The following is a 24,864-nucleotide window of genomic DNA, read 5'->3' on the forward strand; positions in this document are numbered from 1 at the left end:
CTCTTTCTAGGTCAAAAAATATGTTTCTAGCACTAGTTTATAAAAGGTCTGACCCTGACCATTGACTTTGAAGGCACATGCCTGGAGCTGCCATCCTTTCCCTGGTTTGTTCAGTCTCCCTCTTCTTCACTTACTTATTTCTCCTTTTCCTCTTAGAATATCCATAGCTTTGTTTCATGATCTCTCTAAGACTTTAGAACTGGCGAAAACACCATTTGGTCGCCATTTGATGGCCCAAGAGTCCAAGGCACTTGGTCTTGGAGACTTTTGGCTAGCAGTTTGTCTGGTGACCATGTGCCTTGAGAGTCCTCACACATTACAGTGAGGACCGAGTGCACCAATGACACCTCAGTTCCTCTCAATCACTGCCTGACTCGAGATGGAACCACTTGCTATAGGTGTCTGGATTACCAGAAAACCCCTTGTCCTGTCTGTTAGAGGTGTTTGTTTTTCCTTAGTAAAGCAGTGTTAGTCTCCTTTTTAGTAAGCCTCAGCTTGGTTGCCCATTGACAACCTCTTACATTTTCTTATAAAATCCTCTGGTCCAGCATAGCCTCCTTCATGTCTACTAGATTCAAATATTGCCTCTCTTTTCAAGGGGCTACACTGGATAATAATGATTACTCAAAATGTCTCTGCTGTTTCAGAGAATCCCAAATCCTAGGAAATGCTCCATCTGCAAGTCCAGCTTGGTTTAGCAAAGAAGTCTTCAATGAGCTTAAACACAAAAAGGAAGCTTACAAGAAATAGAAGTTTGGACAAACAACTTGGGAGGAATAGAAGAATATTGTGCAGGCATGCAGGGATGAAGTCAGGAAGGCCAAAATGCAGTTGGAAGTTGCAGCTAGCAAGGGACATGTAAGATAACAAGAAGGGTTTCTACAAGTATGTTAGCAACAAGAGGAAGGTCAGGGAAAATGTGGATCCCTTACCAAATGGGAGAGGCAACCTAGTGACAGATGATGAGGAAAAGGTTGAAGTATTCAATGCCTTTTTTTTTTACCTTGGTCTTCACAGGCAAAGTCAGATGCCAGACTACTGCATCTGGCAGCTCAGTTTGAGGAGGAGGTGAGCAGCCCTCAGTGGTGAAAGAACAGGTTTGGGCCTGTCCAGAATAGCTGGATGCACACAAGTCCTTGGGGCCAGTTGACTGATGTGATTGCAAAGCCGCTGTGCATTATCTTTGAAAATGTGTGGTGATCAGGGGGGGTTCCAGATGATTGGAAAAGGGCAAAATAGTTCCCATCTTTAAGAAAGGGAAGAAGGAAGATCCAGAAAGAAGGAAGATCCAGAGAACTACAGACCAGTCAGCCTCACCTCAGTTCCTAGATTCATTAATGATCTGGAATGGATTGCACCTTCAATGAGTTCACAGATTACACCGAGCTGGGAGGTGTAGTAGATGCACTGGAGGGTAGGGTTAGAATTCATAGTGACCTAGACAAATTGGAGGATTGGGCCGCAAGAAATCTCATGAGGTTCAACAAGGACAAGTGCAGAGTCCTGCACTTAGGATGGAAGAACCCTATGTACTGCTACAGCCTGGAGACTGACTAGCTAAGCAGCAGTTCTGCAGAATAGGACCTGGGGGTTACAGTGGACAATGAGGATATGAGTCAGCAGTGTGCCCATGTTGCCAAGAAGTAGGAACACTGCCAGCAGATCAAGGGAAGTAATTGTTTCCTCTTATTCTGCACAGGAAAGGCCACAACTGGAGTACTGTGTCCAGTGTTGGGCCTCCCACTATAGAAAGGATATGGATAAGTTGGAGAGAGTCTAGTGGAGGGCAACAAAAATGGTGAGGGGGCGGGAGCACAAGACTTACGAAGAGAGGCTGAGGGAACTGGGCTCATTCAGAAGAGAAGGCTGAGGAGGGGAAATTTGATAGCAAACTTTAACTGTCTGAAAGGTGGTTCCAAAGAAGATGGAGCTGGACTGGTCTCAGTGGTGGCAGATGACAGAACAAGGAGCAATGGTCTCAAGTTACAGCAAGGGAGGATCAGGTTGGATATATTAGGAAAAACTCTTTCACCAGGGGGGTGGTGAAGCACTGGAACAGGTTACTTATAGAGGTTGTAGAATCTCCATCCTTGGAAGTTTATAAGTCCTGGTTTGACAAAGCTTTGGCTGGGATGATCTAGTTGAGGATGGTCCTGCTTTGAGCAGGGGATTGGACTAGATGACCTTCTGAGGTCCCTTCCAACCCTAATTTTCTGTGATTCTATGATAAGTCCTTCACCTCTTATATTCTCAGTGCTAAGGAGATGAAGCCACAGATTTCTCTCCTGAGAAAATCACTGGGCCCAGCATTTGTCCCATAACATTATAGACAGGAGTCAGTGTATGAGTGAATTCCCCATGCCACTTGCATCTGCACAAGCCAAAATTGACTAGAAATCGCCATCAGTTAAGAGGAAGGATGGTGGGAGTTCTAGGAACACATCCTTTAAGACAGTGGTGCTTAACCTTTATGCCCTGTGGGGCTGATGAGGGGTGTGGGTCTGGTCTGTGGGTCAGATCAGGCCCCTGCACTTCTTCTGCCAGTCCTGCATGCTGGCCCCACAGCTTGGATGATGGGACATCAGGGGCCGAAACTGGCCTGTGAGCTGGAAGTTGAACACCCCTGCACTAGGAGATCCCAATCCTATGTAGCTCTAAGCCGTTTCTGATCAAACTCATGTTCTCTGCAATCAAAGACCCAGTACAAAAGCATCATATTTAAGATCTGGCATGTATGGCACTGTTGAAAGCCACTTTATCATCTAAGAGCTTGGCTCTTTTGCCGCCTCCTATGACACCAGTCTCTGTGAAAGTTCTCTCAGCACTATCTAAGGCAGCAGCCTTCAAATTAGCGTGGACCCAAGAGAAGGTAACCATTGTGCCTTACTCAACCACTGCATACCACCCCACACTACCAGGGCACCTGTTCATTCTCTACTATCAGAATCAGAGGTAGTGCTGGAGGTCCTGGTTTCCACAGCACCACATTTGTTAATTATCCTTCTCTTAACACTAGAAGAAGTTTACACCACTTTTGGACATTGTATGCTCCTTCTTGTCCACTTTTTCAATAGTCGCTTTTTTACTTTTTCAATTAACAATAGCCAGGTTTCATTGTAGTTACACAGTTACTCTCCTAGAGTGTCCTCCCATTGTCCTCAAGTTACCTCAAGGAGTCTAAAAGATCAAATCCAGGTTGATATAGGAATTCCTGTTCCCTATCACAGACCGTAGTTGTCTATAACTTGGCCTACCTTATCACTGAATTTATGGCTATGTTGGGACAGGCTGAAGAGACCTTTGTGGGATCAACCATCCTGACAGGTCCCATCACCCAAGCACATCCTTGGCTGTGGGGCTTTACCACCCTATAAGGCTGAGACCATTAGCAACATTGGTACCACCATTGAGAGACTGAGTGTGCAGTAGAGCTGAAGAAGATTGGCTTGACTTCAAGATTGGTTAGAGCAGACCTGGCAACAATCCTGGTACATCATCCACCATTGGGGAATGATCGAATATTTCATCTCACCTTGTTATGTTTGACCTTTCAAAAATGTTAATTAAAGTGTTCCCACCTCCAGTCATGGGACCTCAGTGTAGTCATTTAGCTTTTATGATTTCGTATTTTAAGAGTAATGCAATTCCTTATGTGCAATCCTCAGTGAAGATGGCATTTCTGATAGATTTCATAGATTTCATAGACATCAGGGCTGGAAGGGACCTCGGGAGATCATCGAGTCCAGCCCCCTGCCCAAGGGGCAGGAAGTCAGTTGGGGTCATAGGATCCCAGCAAGATAAGCATCCAATTTACTCTTGAAGGTAACAGCCATCATCTTGAGGAGGAAGTGAGGAATGATCCAGGCTCTAATGATAAATCCTTCATATGTGGCTTCCTGTTCGACTAAGGTGCCCTTTAAAGAATTCCTACTGAAGGTGGTCATAGAGTTCCACCTGAACAAGCAGATTCAGGTTCCCACCTTATTCCTGGAATTGTTTTAATCTGGGATAGAGCCATCTATTTCTCTACATCTTGGACATGTTCTGACATTTCACACACAGAGGACTTAATGTTTTAAGTTATACCCAGGCTTTTCTGTAGCCATAGTACAGAAAATGAAATGCAAAACAACCTCCATCGAGGTGATGTAAGGAAATGCTATGAGACAGCAAAAGTATGCCTGCCTACCACTATTACAGCAGGCCCCATCAGAGCTCAAGTAACAGCAGTAGCTTTTCTGTGAAACAGATATGTGTCAGACAAGTGTAATCTGGCTACATGGAGCTCTAGTTTCATGTTCACAGGTCATTATGCAGTTGCTGTGACTTCTGGATCAGACACCACATTTGACTGGCAGCTCCAGTTTCATAGTTAGGGTCGGAAGGGACCTTAAGCAGATCATCAAGTCCAACCCCCTGCCATGGCAGGAAAGAATGCTGGGGTCAAACGACCCTGGCTAGGTGATTGTTTAACCTCTTTTGAAGACCCCCAGGGTAAGAGTGAGCACCGCTTCCCTTGGAAGTGGGTTCCAGATCCTAGCCGCCCTGACTGTGAAGTAGTGCCTTCTGATGTCTAGTCTGAACCTACTCTCAATCAACTTGTGACCATTCTTCCTAGTTACTCCTGGTAGTGCTTGGGGGAACAGGGACTCTCCCATTCCCTGCTGGTCCCCCCCATGTAAGTTTCTAGATGGCTACCAGATCCCCTCTCAGCCTTCTCTTGTCCCCTGACCATACGAGTGGCCCTCCTATGAACCCTCTCAATGTTGTCCACATCCCTCCTGAAGTGCAGCGCCCAGAACTGGACGCAGTACTCCAACTGTGGCCTGACCAATGTTGAACCAGAGTTTGGGGTTACACCATCCTTCCCTATTTCAGGGTGTAGGCTGTAGCTGTATTTGTCTAAAGACATAGGCAGACAAGGTTCTTTGGGTAAATCTGATATAGTTTATTAGACCAACTCAAACAGTTGGAAAAATTCTTCTTAGCAAGCTTTCAGGCACAAACACTCTTAGTCAGGGTGGAAGCATCTGTAGATCCTCTGCCTGATGAAGAGTGAGGAAAGCTTGCTAAGAAGAATTTTTCCAACTATTTGAGTTGGTCTAATAAAAGATACTGGATTTACTCAAAGAACCTTGTCTACCATTCTTCCCTCACCTTTTTTTCTTTCTTGGAGGACAGAGTTGTCAAAATAGAAATGGGAGTCAGGGAAATCTGTTTCCTGCTTGCATGGTCAAACTCACTATGCCACCTTTGGAGAATCGCAGATGCCATGTGGGCATTGATCTTGGATACCTTATATATTAGGCTCCCCAACCTGAGATATCTGGGGTCTAACTTTAAAAAGTGCTGAGCTCATTTAACTCCCATTGTCTAGGCAGAGGCCCAGCAAGGGGCTCATGTCGACTGCAATTAATAAGTCAATCTCTCTTTGTAATCATTTATTGTTAGTCTGTACAAAGTTTTCACCAACTCTTACGTATTAGCCATACTTACTGCTCTGTCTGCCCAATCCACATCTTTCCCTGCTCTGGCAAAGTGGCCAGAAATCTTATCCTTAGAGCTTGTGTCCCTGCTGTCTTGTGATCTGAATGCTAGCAGGTTTCTTCAGCATCATCTTTCATGATACATCTTAATACTGCTGGCAACTGAGAAAGTGAGACTTGGAACTTCTCTTGGGTGCTAATCATAACTTACAGTTGTCTCATTGCTATTTCCATCACTTTTCTTGCGTTCCAATTTAATTCTGTTCTGCCAAACCTACTCTGTCTTTGTCTCTCTCGCTCTCTTTGCTCCTTGCGCACATGAAAAAGACCATAAGGTTGCTACACTGAGCACTCAGAAGTTAGGGAATGCCAAAATCCTGGTTGCCTACTTAAATTCTGGTTGCTAACCTCTTGAGGTTGAGGGGCTGCCTGTAAGCCAGGACCAGTTTGGCCCCCTTACATATGTGCATTGGGCACTTTTGTGCTAGATCTTTCTGTGCCTCAGTTGCCCATATATAAAATAGGATAACAGCAGCCCTTCACTCCACAAGGGAGACGTGAATATAAATTATTTGTGAGGATCTCATACTGTAATGACACTGCCGTATAAAAATCCATGAAGAAATTAATCATTCTCCATTCAGACCAGGTTTTGAGTGGTCTGCAGTAAATATAATTCACGTATTGAACAGTAAGCATAAATCTACAACTTGAATAGTTGCTTGTTTAATGAACTCCTTCCATTCTGTGTACCGTGTGAAGCCAGTGGTTTTGTGGAAAAAATAATATGTGATCGTGTCATTAAAGACTGTACCAGAATGCATACACACAAGGCAGGGCAAATTAAGATTGCTTGGACCACCTTAATTCTGGCATCTTGTAACTTCTGACTTAACATTAAGGTCTTGTAATGTTGATTTTGCTGAATAACTTGTACAGATTTTTTTTAAGCAGTGTGAAATACCAGAAGCTTTGTCAGGGATCAGCATTCAAAGAGTTCCTCGGTAGGATTTGATCCTATTTGCAGCTCTCTGCCATTTGCACTTATGAGCTAACTGATAGTTATCAGCAATAATATATTTTTTGTGGGAACAAAAGTATTTATATTCCATAGTCCCTGTTTGAACCATACTTCACCTAATCCAGTCTGTGGATAATTGTTTGTTCTGTAATTTCCTGTTCAAATTTATTTTTAAAAATTTGCTGTCTGAAAACAGCCACCTTCAGATCAGCAATGGAGTGTGGGGCATGAAGAGGCAGGTTAAAATGTTCTGCCACGGGCTTGTGTGTCTTTCTGCAGCTGATGCTAGAGTAGTGTTCACTCATTCTGTCACACAGGGATTGCCCAAGCTGTCCAATGTAGACAACAGGGCACTGTAAGCAGGTAATAGTGCATGTGACATTGGTGGAGTTCCAAGACAGTGAAACTTGGATGTTATAATCCATGTTACTTGGTCCAGTGATGAGGTGCTCTGTATTGATGTTGGGGTACAGAAGGCATTTGGCTCTGTTGCAAGGCCTGATGCCTTGTTGAGACTGAAAATTAGGTAGCCTGTTGCTAGAAGATGCCTCTTGAGGTTGAGGGGCTGCCTGTAAACCAGAACCAGTTTGTTTCCCATGGCTACTTTGAGATGGTCATCCTTTTCCAAGAGAGGTTGGAGGATCCTTGTCCTACCAGTCCCAGTCTCCATAGCTTATCTTCATCCAGTCTTCTAGGTCCCAGTGCCAGCTTTTCTTCACTCTACCCAGGCTCCTACACTCTAGACAGGCATTTGCCTGCACCCACCTGGAAAACAGCAGCAGAGATTTTGAGAGCATGGCAGAGACAGACATCTTGTCCCACTGCTGAGAGCTGCAACATCAGGTGAAGTCCTTAGCTCCTGCAGTGCTGAGCTGAAGCGTGCTTGCTTATTGTGCAGGGATCATGTGTGTACAGCAGAAATATATACGTTTCCCTTAATCTTGTTATCAGAAGCAGGTGAATCATTTTACCTGAAGCTTAAAAAAAATTCCACTGATAGGAGACACCTGGTATGAAAACTTTCAACCCGAGTAGTTAAAATTTGGCCAAGGTTTTTAAGTAACTGAAAGTAGAGCTGTAGGATGGAAAGCATCAAACAACTTTAATAATAGACAGTGTTGATTATAAGTTACAGACGATAGAAATTTGCCAGTGAGGTCATAGGAGACTATACGCTTGCAAAGAGAAAATTCTCCCTGCTTTAAGGCTTATTCCTTTGCAAGTGTGCTTTATCTTTTTGAGACGCTTCTGAATTTTAAAGGGACAGCCTTGTAGATTGCTCTCCTAGAGGGCTGAGGGTTGTTATATGTAATGGGTGCAGGCTCTGTATTGCCAGCCTTACAATAGAACACTTTTAGCTTTGTTGGGGTGATGTTAAATATGGTGACTGTTTCCTTCTATTTTATTAGTTCATATTTAGCTCTCTGTGTAGTTGCATTCTTCATGGTTGTGATCGATTCCTACAACTTCATGATTGTATTTGATGGCTGCCTTCTCTTGAATGGAGAGGTGTTTGTCTGAAGTCAAGCAGAAGGCAGAGTAGGCTTCCACCTTAGACTAACTAAATCATAGATGCATAAGCTTTTGTAAGCCATGGCTTACTTCGTCAGATATTATGAAGGAACTGTAGGAAGCAGATCTTTTAAATAGAAACCCATGATTGGATTAGAATACAAAGGATAGGGAAGCAGGAGCAAAAAGGAGGGGCACTGCTGGGAGAGGCAAAGGAGGTGTGTTGTTATCCTTTGGGGACGAAGACAACCAAATCCAGCAATGGGGGTGGAAGAAATGGGAAAGAAATGGGGAGGGAGAAAAGGAGAAAAAAAAAGAAAAGAGCAGTGGGGAAGGGGGTAGAGGCTAGGTTGCGTGGGTGCACAGGTGGTTTATAAGCCTTGAACAATCTGCTGCAACAAGGGCAGGAAAGTGATGAGGACTTGGGTACAAGAGGTTTTTGTTTTCCTGGCCATGTGTTTCTTTGTTGCTTCTGCTGTGCATTGCTCTATTCTGGATTGATGACCTCCAGGATGGATGGCCACAAGCAATTTATTCCCACAACCCTGAGTCGATGCCGAAACTCTTTAGGGACACCTTTCAGGGTGTCCTTGTACCACTTCTTTGGTGCACCGTGACAGCATACTCCGTTTGACAGTTTGCCGTAGAAGATTTTCTTTGGCAGGTGAGTGTCAGGCATTTTTGAAAGGTGGCTGGCCCATCTTAGCTGCACCAGTTTCAGTAGAGTGTGAATGCTGGGGAGAGCTGATCTTCCGAACACCTCAGTGTCCGGGATCTTTTCATGCCACTTGATCTTCAGTATGTTTCACAGGCAGCACAGGTGGAAGTGGTTTAGTTTCTTGACATGATGCTAGTAGACAGTCCAGGTTTTGCAGGCATACAGGAGGGTTGGGAGAATTATGGCTTTGTATACCTTCAATTTCATTAACGTGCCAATGCCTCTGCAGTCACCGGCCGACTTACAGAGTCTGTCGTTGATGTGCACAGCACGGAAGAGTGTGCTGCCTAGATAGACAAACTTGTCAACCATCGACAGTTGTTGCCCTTCAACTGAGATGTGTGGTTCCTGGGGTGTTGTGCCATGCGCAGGTTGAAACATCACTTTGGTCTTCTTTGGGTAAGGTAGGTAGGAGAGAAAAAAACAAAGCAGTTAACTCACTGAGGATAGAGAGGTTATAAAAGCTCATCCAGGCAGTGGGATAAGAATCCTTAGTCTTGGTTTAGACCATACTTAATGCATTCCATCTGTGGGTGATTCCTTGTGCCCCAGTTTCCTGTTCAAGTTCACAATTTCCCGTTCCATCCATTGTCTACAGCCAAGCTGTATGTTACAACTACATCTGCTCTGATCCCAGTGACCAGGATGCACACCCTGAAGATCTGGGGCAGGGATTCCTACACTTAAAATAGAATTCTAAAACCCTAGCCATTCACATCAACAGAGCCAAACTCAGACTGTGCTCTGACCTGTTACAGTACCAACCCCAAGACAATGACAAAGAGAATCCCTTTGGCTGTCACCGACAGCGCCCAGCTTGAACACCTCAGACATCATTAATCACCTCCAGGCACCCTTAGAAAATGACAACCATCTAAGGGAAGCTCAGGGAACAAACATGTCCTGGCTTACAGACAGCCCTCCAACTTCCAGTGGGATCTCTTCAGCAACAGACTACTTATCTCTTATTCTTACCAAGGCTCCAGACCCAGATGCCAGCTGTGCCCCCTCAACAACAGACCACATCATCACTGGACCAAATAGCATGGTTTTTAACATCACAGGTTTATTCACCTGCTCCTCTACCAATGTCATTTATGCCATCACCTCTGCTTACAGCCTGAGCCTGTCTCTCATCTACACTGGACAGAGCTACAAGTAAGAATGAATAAACACCTATCCAACATCAATTCCAGAAAAAGACACAGTAGAGCACTTTAATCTCCCTGGATATTCCATCACTGACCTCAGAGTAGCTGTTCTTAGACAACAAAACTTTACAAATGAACTTGAACAAGAAATTGCAGAACAAGAAATCATCCACAGACTACGGATTTTGACCTGCATTAGTTTTTATAACCTCTCTGTCCCTCAGTGGATTAACGGCTTTGTTTTTCTCTCTTCTACCTACCTTGCTTCTCCCAGCTGGGCCCCCTCTGTTTTCCTCCTGCTTCCTGACCCTTTCTTTTCTAATAACTGTTTTCTGTTTAAAAGCTCCACTTCCTACAGCCCTTTCATAGCATCTGATGAAGCAAGACACTGCCTATGAAAACCTATGCCCCACTTATTTAGTTAGTCTACAAGGGGCAAATCTACCCTGTTTTCTGCTTCTCTTGAATGGTCATACTAGTACTGCAGTTCAGTTAGGATGGTGTGTGTTGATTTCAGCCTCTCAGTTTTGTGGTTTTGGGGATGTTCATGTGTTTCTAGCTGCCAAGAAGCCTTCAAGTCCTATAGTTACCAATAAAAAATATTGCATGTACTAGCCCAGGGGTATTGACTCTGGTATTGCATTAGTGTTTCTAACCTTTGTAGGAATGGAAGCACTCTGGTTTACAGAGCCAGAATCCTCTCACTTACTGCAGGTGCCTCTCTGCACAACTCTACCTCTTTCTGTGCCTTCATACCCTTTTTAGAGCTTACTTGCCTGCTTTTGTACCCTGTATCCACCTTCCCAGCACCTTGTCTTGTTCTTCACTCCTGTGAAGCTCAAAAATGCTGAAGGAGCTTAACTTTAGATCTGGCCAGCTCCCAGCTTTATAGAACTGATTACATACTCTTGACCATCCAAAGGTTTCAGATGTCCCTTCTCATGCTAATGAGTGTAGACTTGTACCAGCACAATCTGTTAGGGATGCAGGTTTGGATGAAAGAGCCTGATGGGAGAAGGAAATAAAGAGGAGAGTCAGTAAGGTGCTTGCTTTAAGTGTTTGCAGTGCATTTGGCTTGCTGTTTGCTTTCATCAGGGTTTGGTAAGAGGGAGGGTGGAAAGCTGCCTGTGTGAAAGGAAGGAAGTGACAAGAGTAGTCATTAGCAAACTGCGACCCTCTGTCACGGGGGCTTATGAAATAAACGATGATTGTATTGAAGCATGAGTCTGGTTAGAGAACTCTTCATGCTAATTTAATAAATTGCTTGCATTTAGGCTTCCAGATTGTTGCTGTTACATTTTTGCTATGTGATGCCTCATGGGATTAAAAGGAGGAGGGGCTGGGGGAGAGGAAAAAAAACCCAGGTCCTTTAGCAACTGCTGGTGTGACCTCACTCACTGTCTCAAGGGGGGTATGAGATCATGAGAATGCCAGAGCTCTCTGAAGGATTCGATTTGTTCAGTGCAGCAGGACAGCCTGCTGAGTGATCTCATCTCTGAGACCCAGAGGGAGGGTGCGCTGGCTGCTGCTTTCCTCCTGGACTGCAGAGGACTCATTTCCTCCTCCACGCCTCATCGATGGCTATTTAATGACCATGACCTGCAATGACATCATCAGTGACAGAGTTTCAGTGGTAACACACAGCAGAATTCTAGGGGAATTTTTCCCTCCCCTTCCTGCCCTTATCAATTAAAAAATCTTGACATCTGAAAATATAAATCTTTTATGCCAAGTAACACAACTGTAACTGTACTGTTTGTTTATGTTTCTGACCTCCATTGAAACCCATTACCCTGACATCAGCTTTTTCTTTTAGACAACGAGCAAAAAAACCATAAAGAGATTTCTGTCAAATTTGAAAATTAGATCCTGTACCTAAGGCCAGCTTCTCAGTACTGGCTCTGGCTGCTTTGAAGTAATAGACAATGGGTATGTCTGCTCATTCATTAATGCGCCTTAGTTACTGCATGTTTAGTTTAGTATTTGCCTAATGAAGTACTAACTAAGTGGCGCATGGTTATTTTGTGGCGCTTACTGTGCATTAACCTAGTAACACTTCACAGAAGCATACTAGCAGGGTTCTTGCCTGGCATGCTGCTGCACAGTGTTGTTAGGTTAATGTGCAATAAGCGTCCCATGTAGATGCACCCAGTGTATAAGAAAATATGTTTCCACTGTAACCTCCCAAAATCACTATAAACCAAGAGGTAAATGGTGGAACCTTGATGGTGTCCCTCACAAGAACAAATGGTTTCAAACCTACAGTAATCACCAGTATAGGAAGATTGTACCAGTGAAAGTTTTAAAAGTGCATGGGATACAAGTCTGTAAGTAAATGAGTATATATAGAGCAGATGTAATTATTGGACTAACCCTTTCTTTTCCATAAGACTCAAGGGAGAATTAGAAACTCTGAAACCACAGTTTGTTTTTCAGAACCAGCCTTTGTGTGTTAAAGTACATATTTGAGAACTAGTGCCACCCTACAAAGAGGGGCCTACTAGAAAGCAAAATTGAGGCTTTGGAGCTAGATTGACTATGGTTCTCCAGTAAATTGCCAGGGGTACATAGCTGTTCATATGTTTGTATTTTTGCATTTTCAGCCCAAAGGGGATGGGGAAACAGACACGTTCTGGACTCCTTTTCTTATGTATTAGCCATGGTGGTTGTTTGCAGTACAGTAATGCATTATAGACTGGGGCCGTCTTTGCTAGGTACTCCAGCAAACATAAAAGGAAGACTTCCTTCCTTGAAAAGTTTATAAACCTATAAACTAAGATATAAGACTATAGATAACAGATGGATAAAATAAATAGAAGGAGTAAAAGGTAACAATGGAATGATGCTTTTATGTATGCATCTTTCTCTTCCCTTGAGTCCTGGCTGACAATGATAACCTGTGTGATTTCATTTTTTACAGGGGAAGTTTTATTTGGTTATTGAAGAAGTGAGCCAGCTGTTCCGCTCCCTTGTTCCCATCCAGTTGTGGTACAAATACATCATGGGAGATGATCCATCTGGCAGTTACTTCTTAGGGGGCATCCTGATCATACTGTATAGTCTCTGCAAGGTGAGGCCATGCATGGTGAATGAATCACACAAGGCATCCTGATTCCTGAATCTGTTTCTATGTTCCAAAAAGTAAAAAAAAAAACCCATTAAAAAAACCTTTAAATCCCACCCTTGGATTATGGATTATATTTCTACCCACTATCCCTGTGAAATGGAGAAGTGTTACACAAATTGGCAATTGCTGAAATCACGAGCAAGACTTTTTAAAGGGGGGGATAAGGCAAGGTGCCGCATTTATTGATTACATGAGTTAAACATAGAGGTTCAGACACAACATTCATACAAACGCACACAAATCATTATAAACATCATTACACACAGGCATACACATACACAAAACAACCATTCCATCCACACATACACCAGATATAATTACCAGCAATAGTTGCTCAATATTAGCCCAGGGTGGCCAACCCGGGCTTATCGAGTAGATGATGATGATTTGAAGACAGCAGATTTGAAGATAACAGCTGAAGTGGGGTGAACAGACGCATCTGTGCTCTGATGAATCAGCAGTAGAGAAAGAGACTCACCCAACTTGGCATTTTCAAAGTGTTGTTTTATAGGGATTGGCATCTTTTGTTTCAGTGCTTTGGGGTTTTTCCATACTCAGCTTCTGTTTTTGCCGTTGTTTTTCTTTTGTCTTCAGCTTATCTCAGCCTTGCAGTGTTCTTGCTGCCCACCCAGCAGGATGGGTGCATTCCTTCTCCTTGTTATCTATCTTCTTTGAGCCCTATGCCTAAAAGAGATTCTTCAGCCATTCATTAATTAGTTTACTGACTGGTAACTTACACATTTGGCACCTCGTTGCTTACATAAATAGTTAAATCTTTTTTTCCTGTCTCTATGCCATTTTCTCACCATTTACCCTTTTACACACACTCATACATAAAGGCTATGCAGAGTTCATTCACTTATGTCAAGCAGAATGACACAAAATGGAGTTTTTAAGTTGCTTACAGGACAAAACTAACATGGTTACATTTTACTACTATTACATTTTATGTTAACATCAACTACATTAGTTCAGTTCATGCTACAGAAGTGCTGTTCCCCACTTCCCAGATACAGAAGCTGTGAGAGTTAAAGTATGGATCTTCCAAAGTATTTAGGCACATAATTGTCATCGATTTCCCATTGAAATCAGTGGGGAAGTCTGAAGCTAAATGACTTGCCCAGTATCTCTCAGAAGGTCTGTATGGACCAGGGAACTGAACCTAGGTCTTTTGAGTCTCAGGACAGAGCCTGAATCTCTCTGCCAGCTTTCTTCCTTTTTATCTTTATGCTCATTCCAAGTTGTTTGTTTGCAGGGAGTTTGTACTGGTGCTGGTAGAGCAAAAACTATTATTCATACAGTTTTATGAAGATGCTAGGTTAGCACCCCTGCAGACTGAAGCTGGCACACCCAACCTAATCCTAATGGATATAGTCCGGATGAGAAGCTTCCTGGGGTTTCCCTTTCTTCTTGGCAGGACTGCATTTACAAGCATAAGCTTTCCCTAATCAAGGAGTACAATATACAGGCTTACCTATGTCCTGGTTTGGCTGAGATGGTCCTGGATTCCATAGGCCAGTCCCAGCTGTTTGGTCAAAAGTCCCAGGCCTAGAACATCTAAGTCATGAACCCATGTGATGGTTGTAGAATGACAGACGGTTGGTGTTCAGAGACTTAGTCATAGTGACCAGATCTTTTCTTCCTCTTATTATCATCTTTGCTTTGTGTGGATTCAGCCCCAGTCAATTGTATTCATCCACTAGCTGATCTTGGCCAGACACTGAGACTGTGTTATAGAACTCTTGGCAGTGGAGATGAGAGGCATAGACACAAGTTTCCAACACATTGTTTTTGAGCCAATAATGCATCACCATTTTCCTGACGTTGCTTTGTATAACCAGCATTAGAAGAGGATGGAGGACAACCTAGGGTCCTGAGAAACTTGTAATAGTTTCATAACAAGAAAGAAGTTGCACAGCATTGGAGTAAAGATTGCAGTTAGCCCAGTATTTTTCTCATTAATCCTTCTTCCTTTTTTTTTGAGATACACTAATGCTATATTGTGACCAATGGTACTAAATAAACCAGAGGACACTAATAATAGATTTCCTTTCCCTTTGTTCCTCATACATTTAAAGTAAGTATCCATTGAATGAAGTAATGCTATTTCCATTTCATGTACCAGGTTGGACCACTTCCAGCCAAGTTCCAGCACTGTAGTGGTGGATCGGTGTTACTGAAGACTAATTTTGGTGCATTTCTATTAGTTTTTTCAAAAAAGTTGAATTCCCAGTCTAAAGCCTTGTTTTCAGCCTCACTAGTTTCAATTAATTCAGTGCAGATTTCATTCATGGATAATCTTAAACCAAAACCAGCTTGTCCATATAAAGGGGCTGTGTGAATTTAACAGAAACTGTGTTTAGTTAGGCCAAAACAGCTTTCCTTTGATGACAAGACCTAACACTGCCAGGTCCAGAAAGGCTTTTGCTTATAATTCAGTTCTTTTATAGTAGTGTCTAGAAGTTTATTCCCAAGGTCAGGATCCAGTGTAAACTGGAGTATAATTCAAGCCAGAAGCTGTAAATTCAGGAACATCGGAAGGCAGGGTAAATATGCACCCTAATACATTAACTAAACGGGGGCACTTTTACTAAATGGGAGAAAAGGAGAAAGCAAGAGAAAGTGAGTGAAAGAGACCAAGAACAAGCTTTCATGAACCCAAGTTTACTTCATCAGATGTTGTGCAGAAAACAGCAGGTTTCTTGTGCAGAGTGATTGTGGTCCATTCTATTTGCCTGAACATGTTGCCATCCATGAGCAGAGAGAAGTAGTTAGCTGTGTTAGTTTGAAATCAGTCAGAAGGCAGGGAGATATGCACCTTTATAGATGAACTAAGTAAGATATCCGTAGAGCACAAGCTTTTGTGAACCCAAGTTCACTTCATCAGATGTTGTGAAAGGACATGCTGTAGATCACTGTGCCTTTTGGCACATCCAGGATTTGGGGATCTGGGTCAATCAGATTAGGGATTTTGGCTCCACTTTTGTTGGAGACAGTATGAGCATTCGAAGTCTTGATGGGGGTGAATGAGGGGAGGGAGAAGCAGGTATACCTTTCCAGCACAGAGCATGGAACATTAGGTGCACAGGTCCCATTTACAGTCACAGGAGTTGCAAGTCTAATTTCTTGCCTGACGCACTGAAAATATACCCCTAGGAGTCCACATTTGCAAAGCCACAAACCACATTAGAAAAACCACAAAAGCCAATTTGGAGTTCAGACCTTCTGTGCTCTTGGCAGAAATCCAGGGCTTAGTTGGGAGTGAATCACCTCTCTAAGGCACAAAGGGCAGGTCCTGCAGATGGGTTTTTGTGTATATTGCAGCTGGCAGTGGCCACTGTGGTGCCTATGCCTGACCTAAGTGTAAACACAGGGTTTAATTCTGATGCAGATGTCCTGGATATTAATATATGTAGGCACAGGAGGGGTCTGAGTGGGGTTGGGAAAATTGATAGAGGTTGGTTTATTAGTCTAATGACAGGGATTTTTCCCACTGTAGCAGGGACCCTCCTTTGGGCCCATCCCAGGCTCCTGCTCCTTAGACTGTATCTGATGTTTTTATAGCTGCCCGTCCAGCTGACTAGAGAGCAGCCCTGATTACTTGCGAACCAAACTGTAGGAGTTCCAGTGCCAGAAACAGGGAAACTGCAACATAGACTTCACTGGATGGGGAGGAAAACACACATGATTGGGGAAAAAATCAGGTTCCAGCTGAGACCCAAATCAAGTACTGAGCAGGAGAGAATGAGAGAGGGGTTAAGGCAAAACAGACAGTGTGCTGAAGGATGAGGGGAGTAACAGAAGGAAAGAAATATGTTAGAAGTTGGATAGCAAATAGTAAAGAATGGGTTGTGGGGGAGACTGCTGCTACCAACCTTTGCATCAGTAACTAAAAAATCTTTAGCAGTCAGCAACCTCCAGTCTAGTTGCTAACTAGAAGCATTACTGGAAGGATCCTTGGAGTCCTTTTATGTGCTGACTGGAAGCATTACTGATCCCTGCATTTGATTCCACATCTAGTGCACAATGATCTCACTGACATTTTCTGCAGTGAGCCCACTTAATAACACTAACCAAAAGAAAAAATCCCCAAGTCTGACTGCAGTTTTTTCAGTGAGCAGACACAGCAAGCTGCCCATCACAGCCCTTCATGTTACATGTCATGTCTTTACCATGCTCTCCCACTCTCCATATTCAGACAAGCTGGATGTTGTGTCATCTGCCCCCTCTCCCTGATGATGTAGAACTGTCCCCAGCAAGTCCTTTTCTCAGATCTTCTGTAGTGTTGTTTTCAGTTTGGCTTTCTCTGTCTCCCTGACCGATGGAGGAACTTCTGAGAAATTTAATGATATTGGATCTGAGTTTTCCCTGTCATAGCTCTTATCTCTCTACTTCTGTTATGCTAAATTCAGCATTTATTCCCATGAGATATTTGTAGTGAGTTAGCCATTCCCTAACACTACCCCTTTGCCACAGCTTAGCCAAGCTGTACATATTTAGATTCTGTAATCTTTTCTCAGAAATCAGTACCCTTGTCACCTTTTTTCTTATTCATCTCTTCACTACTTTTACTTTTTGCCACAGGGTCCAAAAGTGAACATTATATTCCAGACATATTTACATCAGAGACGGGGGAGGGAAGGAGTACGTGTTTTTTGCAGAGTGACATGGCTCTTTTATGCTACCATACTACATTTCCAACTCACGTCTTTTTCTCTTTTCTTAGTCACCACAACATTTTTTCTGATTTTACTGTTTCTCAGTCTCATACTTCCCTATGGGCTCTACTCCCCCTTTCAGATGATCCTTCCCTTGGTGCATTCCATGTTAGAGAACTGTGTCTCCTACAGCTCTGCAAACAGCATCTAAAACTGCTTGTCTTTGTTGCAGTCTTTTGACATCTGTGGTCGGCTCGGAGGTGTCCGCAAGGCACTGAAAGTCCTTTGCACGCCACAGGTAAGTCATCAGATGTAGTTGCCAAGTTCATGCAGGAAGTGTCATTGTGAAGAAAAAGTGCTGTAAGGCAGTGTTTGTCTGCGTGATATACAGAAGCTTTCAAAAAAAGTCACCCACTGTCTACTAGCTGTAATGAGTAGTTACTACCCTACTTCTACCCTTCTAGGTGGGGAAGCAGTTCTTTATGCCTGCCCTCTCCCAACAGTATTAGCAGAGTGTTGCATGGCTGATTTATTGTATCCCTCACCTGAAAGAGATTTACAAATCTGAATGTGATGTGATTATTGGTGGCTTTGCATACTATGCCCAATACCCTTGAGTCTAATAAAGCTGTGAGCCTCAGGTTGTATGTACATGTGCATCAACAAGGAAAAGACTTTGAATGACATTCATTCCTTGATATGCAGCACATTAATATAAATATGTATGGCAGTATTGTACAGTAATTGTCCCAAACATGGCAATATCCAGTAGCTCTGTGGTGTTACATAACACTATAGTTGAAGAATATTATAATAATCTTCTATAATAATATTAAGATCCTGTGGCTTTTCTGTCACATAGAGCAAGACTGTACTTTGTCACAACTTGATTCCCTCACCCTGGGACTGTAGATAGGTCATTTCATCTCTGCATTGGGTCCCTTTCTGCATCTGTACAGTAGGGATAGAGACCTTCATCATAAAGAGCAGTGAGGTATGCGAGTGAAAACTGCTGTTATGATTATTGCTTTTATAGCTAACTTCTTGAAAATCCCTAAGTACCTGTTGTCAGTGCTTTGCAAGTGATGTTGAATTAGTCCTTTCATCTCTGCCACAGAGCTTGTTAAATGTCATTATACCTGTTCTACAAATGAAAGTGCTGAGGCAGAATGACTTGCCCAAGGTCATGTTGCCGACCAGTGACAAAACTAGGCATGGAACCCAAATTTCCCAAAGTATGTCCTTTCCAGCAGAGAATCATCCTTTCCCTTTGCAGTGATATAAGAGCCACTTAGTTTCTGGAGGTTCTAGTCAGTGCAGAAAAGCTAGGCCTGAAAGCAGTGGTATATACAAGCACAAACCAGATAATTTAAACCACAGATGTGGGGTTTTTTTCTTTCCTCTCCCTCCCCCTAACAGACTTACGGAGTTCGTGCTACCAGCCAGCAGTGTAGTGAGGCTGGAGATATCTGTGCCATTTGCCAAGCGGAATTCAGAGAACCTCTGATCCTTATGTGCCAAGTAAGAACACTAAATTTGCCAAACTCAATGCCCATATGAGTCCATAACCAATTAACCTCTGCAGTTTTGGAATTAAATTTCACTTTGTCGCTTTTAAACTGATTTCATGGGTCTTTGTTTTCTTCCCAGTGAATGTGTCAGCAAAACTGAACACCCAACAATTCTTGATAGCTGAGTACAGTTGAGCTCTGTGATCCCCATGTTTATATTAACTGGAGGGTAAAATTATAAATGCAGAAGTAGAAAAACTTGTATGATCTGATTTTTGGCCATCCCATTGCTACAGAAAATAAGTTATTTTATTTCCTGTTTCAAAGCACTGAGAATGTGTGTACAAGTTACAGAGGTTAAGAACAGCACCCTGTGATGCTGATGACATTACTTACTCCAGCATGCATTTCATCCATTTTTATAGGAGCTGGTGTTAATCTGTCATTAGGTTTGACCAGCTCTTCTTAGAAGACAGCCTGTTCCTCTATTTCAGTTTGTCAGATTGAGTATGTGGATTGTAATTCTCCATACTGAATTTGGCTGAAATTTTCCAGAAAACTTCAGTTGAATTAATTTCCAAAAAAATACCCTATATTGTTTTGTATCATTAAAAAATTCTAGAGACCTTTTATTTGAAAAGCTGTAGCATCCCCATGCTTTGAAACAAACATCATATTTAGGAGGTAGGTGACCTTTATGTTAGGAATATGAGGAACAGCTTGAATTGAACTCTGCAGTCTTCCCCCTTGAGATATGGTCAAAGATACCGTTATATATGATAATTATATGTGGGGCATGTATATGTGTGTTTCTGTTGCTTAATAGAGACCTTATACTATGCTGTTGTCTCCCAATTATTGCTTATGTAGGGCTAATGTACTGATATTGTTTAGGTTTATTATTCAAAGAAACTGAGAGGTATTTTGATTTTCACTGTCTGCCATTAAAGTTGCGTTGCTTTCTATCCCAGGGTGCCTGTACATGAACGATTAATCAAGTCTGCTGGAGCATGGTTATTACTGCGCTCTAGAAACATCCCACATCTCATGTATCAGCATCCCCATGCTTCAAAATGGTGGTGGAGGTGCTTGAACTAAAGCTTATTGAGTGAGCTTTAGTTTAAGCGCCCCTGCCACCATTTTAAAGTGTAGAGACACTGATAAACAAGATGCTGCGGCACTTTAATTAGAGCAGCTCTTGGAACCCACCCCTGGAGCATGTGTAAAAGTGCCCCCAGTGGCTATCCCATTGCATATGTGTACTAGATGACAGGGCTGGACCTCTGCCCATTTTAATGATGTCCCTTTGTCTCCACAGCATGTGTTTTGTGAAGAGTGCCTCTGTCTATGGTTTGACAGGGAGAAGACCTGTCCCCTCTGTCGCTCTGTTACTGTAGAAACCCTGCGCTGTTGGAAAGATGGCACCACCTCTGCTCACTTCCAAGTATATTAACTCCACCTCATCATGGTGACACATGAAGAAACAGAAGAAAAGGCTGAGAAGCTATTTTTTCTAAATCTTAATTTTTAGTAGACTTGTCTTGTTTTTTCAGTGGGTGCTGCCTCTCCAGTAGCCCAGAGAGCATACTGTTAATTCTGAAGTAGGGACCATCATTCAACACTAACATGAAGAATCTTCTAAAGAGACTGACAGCAAGTGGGTTACCTCTTTGTAGTCAGAATCCATTTCTGCCATGCTTCACTCCTAATTTACAGCTAAGGTTGTGTCATGACCTTTCCTTCTATAGTACAGATTGCCCGAGTCTGGCTCCTATTTTCTATCCTTTTAGTATAGATTACTGTTGTAGGAAAAGCATGAAGAGAGTTTCCCATTGCATGTATGTAGCCTACAATGTCAGAAGAACCTGCCCTCAACTGCCTCTCAAGAGAGCTGCTACTGGATTTCTGACATTAAACCATGATTTCTCAGGACCTGGCTTTGTAAAGCTATGTTGCCAGTAGTATGTCATCTGGAAAAACATTCGAGACTCCCTGCTTCAGCATCTTGTCCAGAGTTCTGTTTTTGGGACAGACATAACCATTAGCCCCATTGCTGGGTCTGAATTTACTAGATCAAAAGTTCAGTCCTAATTCAAGACCACTGAGGATATGGTTTCTTTCAATGAAATCCACATTTCAGAGAGTGAAATCCATGCTTTCCCTGGGGTTCACCTTTATTATAAAGAAATTAGCAACTGGCTTTCCAGTCATTCAGCTCCAGCCTTTCTCCTTAGGGCATATCTGTTCTTGGAGTTCCTTCCTCAGAGCTGTTCAGCCAACACTTCAGAATTGCGGTAGGGAGCTGTTCTCACCTATCTCAATGAGCACTCACCTGGTGCTTTCCTAGGAAGATCAGTACCTGTTGACACAGTGTGGTGTGTTACACATCAACATTACCAACTTGTTACAGACTCAAAGTTGGATTCTTTTGTGCTTCATTCAACATGCCCATAGATGGTCTTACAGGTCAGGTACTCTTAAATGTTCTGTTGCATCTAGGACATGCACTTGAGCCTGGCCAGGCTGCATACAAACAATTCATATTTCTCTAGTGACAGTCAGTGACAGCTCTTCTGGCAGAAACCATCAGTGACTCCTTCCTTCATGACAGCTGCTATGAAATAAAGTGAAATTCAGGGTGTATAATACTTGAGATTTGCTTATGAAATCCCTGCATTCAGGCTCCAATCTCCATTTTAGTCATATTGCAGACCTTCCCTCTTCCCGACCTCCCTCTTTCCAAAACAGACTGCCTCAATTTCATAAAAGGACTCTTCCGGGAGAACAGGTTTTATTATTTAAAGTTCATTGTCCTACTGTATTTTGGAGTAGCAAGGGCCATTGCTATCACAGTCATGGTGTCTGTCAGTAGTGCTACAGTGACACTTGGATGCAAATAATTTGAGAGTGTGTTTCCTTCTGCATCTTAAGATGGAGATTTTCTTTCACTAAACAATCTTTGCTTTTTGTGAATGCCCTGAGAAACTGCCTCATTAAGCAGTCATGGCATCTTCCATGCTCATTACTATGGAAATGGCTGTAAGGTTACAATCCCACTTGACTGGATAATCAGGAAGAACTCTACCTGGGGGAAACAGAGCTGTGTATACGTATTGGCTGTCTTCCTCCCCTCCTGCTATAAAAACCCCTTGGGGAAAAAATTAAAGCAAACAGAAGTTAATGGCAACTGGATTTAGTCTTGCATTTCCTTGGAAATAATAGCTAAGCAGAACCAGAAGAGAAATAATAGAGGCAGAATCTGAGTTAGACATAGAGGGAAAAGTAGCTGAAACCTGAATTAAAAGATACATATGAAGGAAGGGAAAGGAGAAGCAGCTTTATTAAAATATAGTGATATAGCCTTTGTCAAATGCTTCTTTAGAAAGGGAAGAGACTAAGCCAAACAAACATCTGGCTATCTCCAAAAGGAAGGATCCTTAATTTTTGTAACAAAGCAGTAGAGATGCCAACTGGTGTAAAATTTTGGTGCATACATCAGCTTGGTACCTATATTTGGGGTAGAAGGGCAAATTGGTGACCAGTCTGTGAGAAAGCAAAGGTGAATTTAACATGAATGGATTTCTGCATTCTTGATCTCAAAGCAGTTTTTAGTTTTACTAATTAATGAATCCAATCAATAAAATAACATATTTGACTTTCAAAAACATATCCAACCCCACAAAATATACACAAAGATAGACATTCATATATTATCAATAGTGCAGTTACAACCCCAATCAGCATGCACAGAAGTCTTCTGTTCCCTTCCTCTTCTCCCCCTGGTCTCCAGCAGTTTCTCAATGTTTCTGTCAATGCCAAGTGCCTGTGCTTCAAGGCTGTTCTAAACAGCCTTGAAGGGTCTAGTTATAAGGGCCTATTTCTTTGCTTGTCTTTAGGTGCAAAAATTGTTATGAGAGATTAAATCTGAGGGTTTTTTTGTTTGGCATTTTCTTCACTGCCATGAAAAGAAAGGAAGATCTGGGTTCAAAATTATCCTTTTCTTTCCTTGTCCTGTTCCTTTTGCCCACTTTCATTGACTGCTTTCTTCCAGCTGGAAACATAAGCAAGAGGGAGAGAGTGTAAGTATCTTCTTAGAGGTTGAAATGCTCTCCTGCTGCTCAAATGTTCAGGAAAAACATGAGGTGCGGCTTGATGCTGGCACTCAACAAAAAAACCCCTAAGCCTTGTGAGAGCCTTTGGTGCATTTATGCTTCTCTCGCAGCACTCTAATTTGGTGTGAAATCATAAACATCCTGATCTGCACTTTTGTTTCACTTCAGATCTCCCTGTTTCCTCCTTCTGTTTCAGGACCAGATTCCAGTCGGAGATACATGTGAGGTTCTCTTATGCACAATTACATTGTACTAGGCTCTCATGGGAGGTCAGACAGCTCTGAGCACACCACCCATTATAAGCTTCCCATCTCTTAATTACAGAAACAGATAAAGGGGTTGCCTGATGCTGCTGGAGACTGAAAACCTCTGTCTCGCTACAGAACAGGTAGAGTGGAGTATGTTAGAAAATTAGGGTTAGAAGGGACCTCAGGAGGGCCATCAACTCCCAACCCCCTGCTCAAAGCAAGACTGTCACCAACTATATCATCCCAGCCAAGGCTTTGTGTAGCTGGGTCTTAAAAACCTTAAAGGATGGAGATTCCACAACCTTTCTGGATAACCCATTCCAGTACTTTTACTACCCTCACAAGAGAGTTTTCCTACCTAAACTTTTAGAGATATCTAATCCAGATTTCTCTTGCTGCAACTTGAGACCGTTGCTCCTTCTTCTGTCATCTGCCACCACTGAGAACAGCTCAGCTCCATCTTCTTTGGAACCACCCTTCAGGTATTTGAAGGCTGCTATTAAATCCCCTCTCAGTCTTCTCATCTCCAGACTAAATAAGCATAGTTCCCTCAGCCTTTCCTCATAAGTCATGTGCCTCAGTCCCGTAACCACTTTCATTGCCCTCCACTGGATTCTTTCCAATTTGTTCACATCCTTTCTGTAGTGAGAGGCCCAAAACTGGACACAGTGCTCCAGATGTGGCCTCACCAGTGCCAGATAGAGGGGAATAAAAGAGGATAAAATAGTTGCTCAGTCTGCATGGACCATCCTCTTTTGAGATTAGTTCATACCAAATGTAATGAGTGTCTTGTGTTGTGGGCACTCGTGCTTCTAGGAACAGGGCAGATACCGGCTCATTTTATGATCCACTAAACAGCTTTTGGCTTTGGCCCTTATCTACTTGTACTGGACAATGTGGAGATAATAGGCTTTGTATTCCATTAGCAATCCCTTGAGCTATTCTTTGTCATTTAAGTTGGGATGATAGTTCTGTGTCCCTACCATGGAGCAGAGGCTAGGATTCTTCTATAACATGGCATTTAGAGTCTTCTGGGGAATAGGTCCAGCTCCTGCTTCAGTGAAATTGGGAATCAAAGCTTCCATCCATTTCAGTAGGAGTAGGGTTGTGAAAAGAGATTGAAGTAAATATTCTTGCTATTTTAGGGAGAAAATGAAAATAACGCTTTTTCCCAGTGAACAACTTTTTTTTAATAAAGTCATTATAAATATGTACAAAGAGTCTCCAGCATATGAAATTCCTTTTACAAAAGAGAGAAGCCATGTCCAACTATAAACAAGTCATAGATAGCTAGCTCATTGCAAATGCAGTGAGCACATG

At 42.6% G+C, this 24,864-nt stretch overlaps 1 protein-coding gene across 6 annotated transcripts in view; it reads left to right on the forward strand.

Moving 5' to 3' along the window:
* Window positions 1–23,485, forward strand: part of RNFT2 (ring finger protein, transmembrane 2) — a 46,971-nt gene extending 23,486 nt beyond the window's left edge. For all 6 annotated transcript variants that reach the window (XM_019539347.1, XM_019539352.1, XM_019539351.1 and 3 more), the window contains 4 exons: window positions 12,809–12,958; window positions 17,906–17,971; window positions 19,093–19,194; window positions 20,503–23,485. In XM_019539347.1, the coding sequence (XP_019394892.1) occupies window positions 12,809–12,958; window positions 17,906–17,971; window positions 19,093–19,194; window positions 20,503–20,637 (453 nt within the window). In that variant the 3' untranslated portion in view covers window positions 20,638–23,485. The remainder of the gene's footprint in view (window positions 1–12,808; window positions 12,959–17,905; window positions 17,972–19,092; window positions 19,195–20,502) is intronic.
* Window positions 23,486–24,864: the final 1,379 nt, after the last annotated feature.

This window comes from Crocodylus porosus, unplaced genomic scaffold, assembly GCF_001723895.1.
Source record: "Crocodylus porosus isolate Cpor-Errol unplaced genomic scaffold, CroPor_comp1, whole genome shotgun sequence".
Classification (NCBI taxonomy): Eukaryota; Metazoa; Chordata; order Crocodylia; family Crocodylidae; genus Crocodylus; species Crocodylus porosus.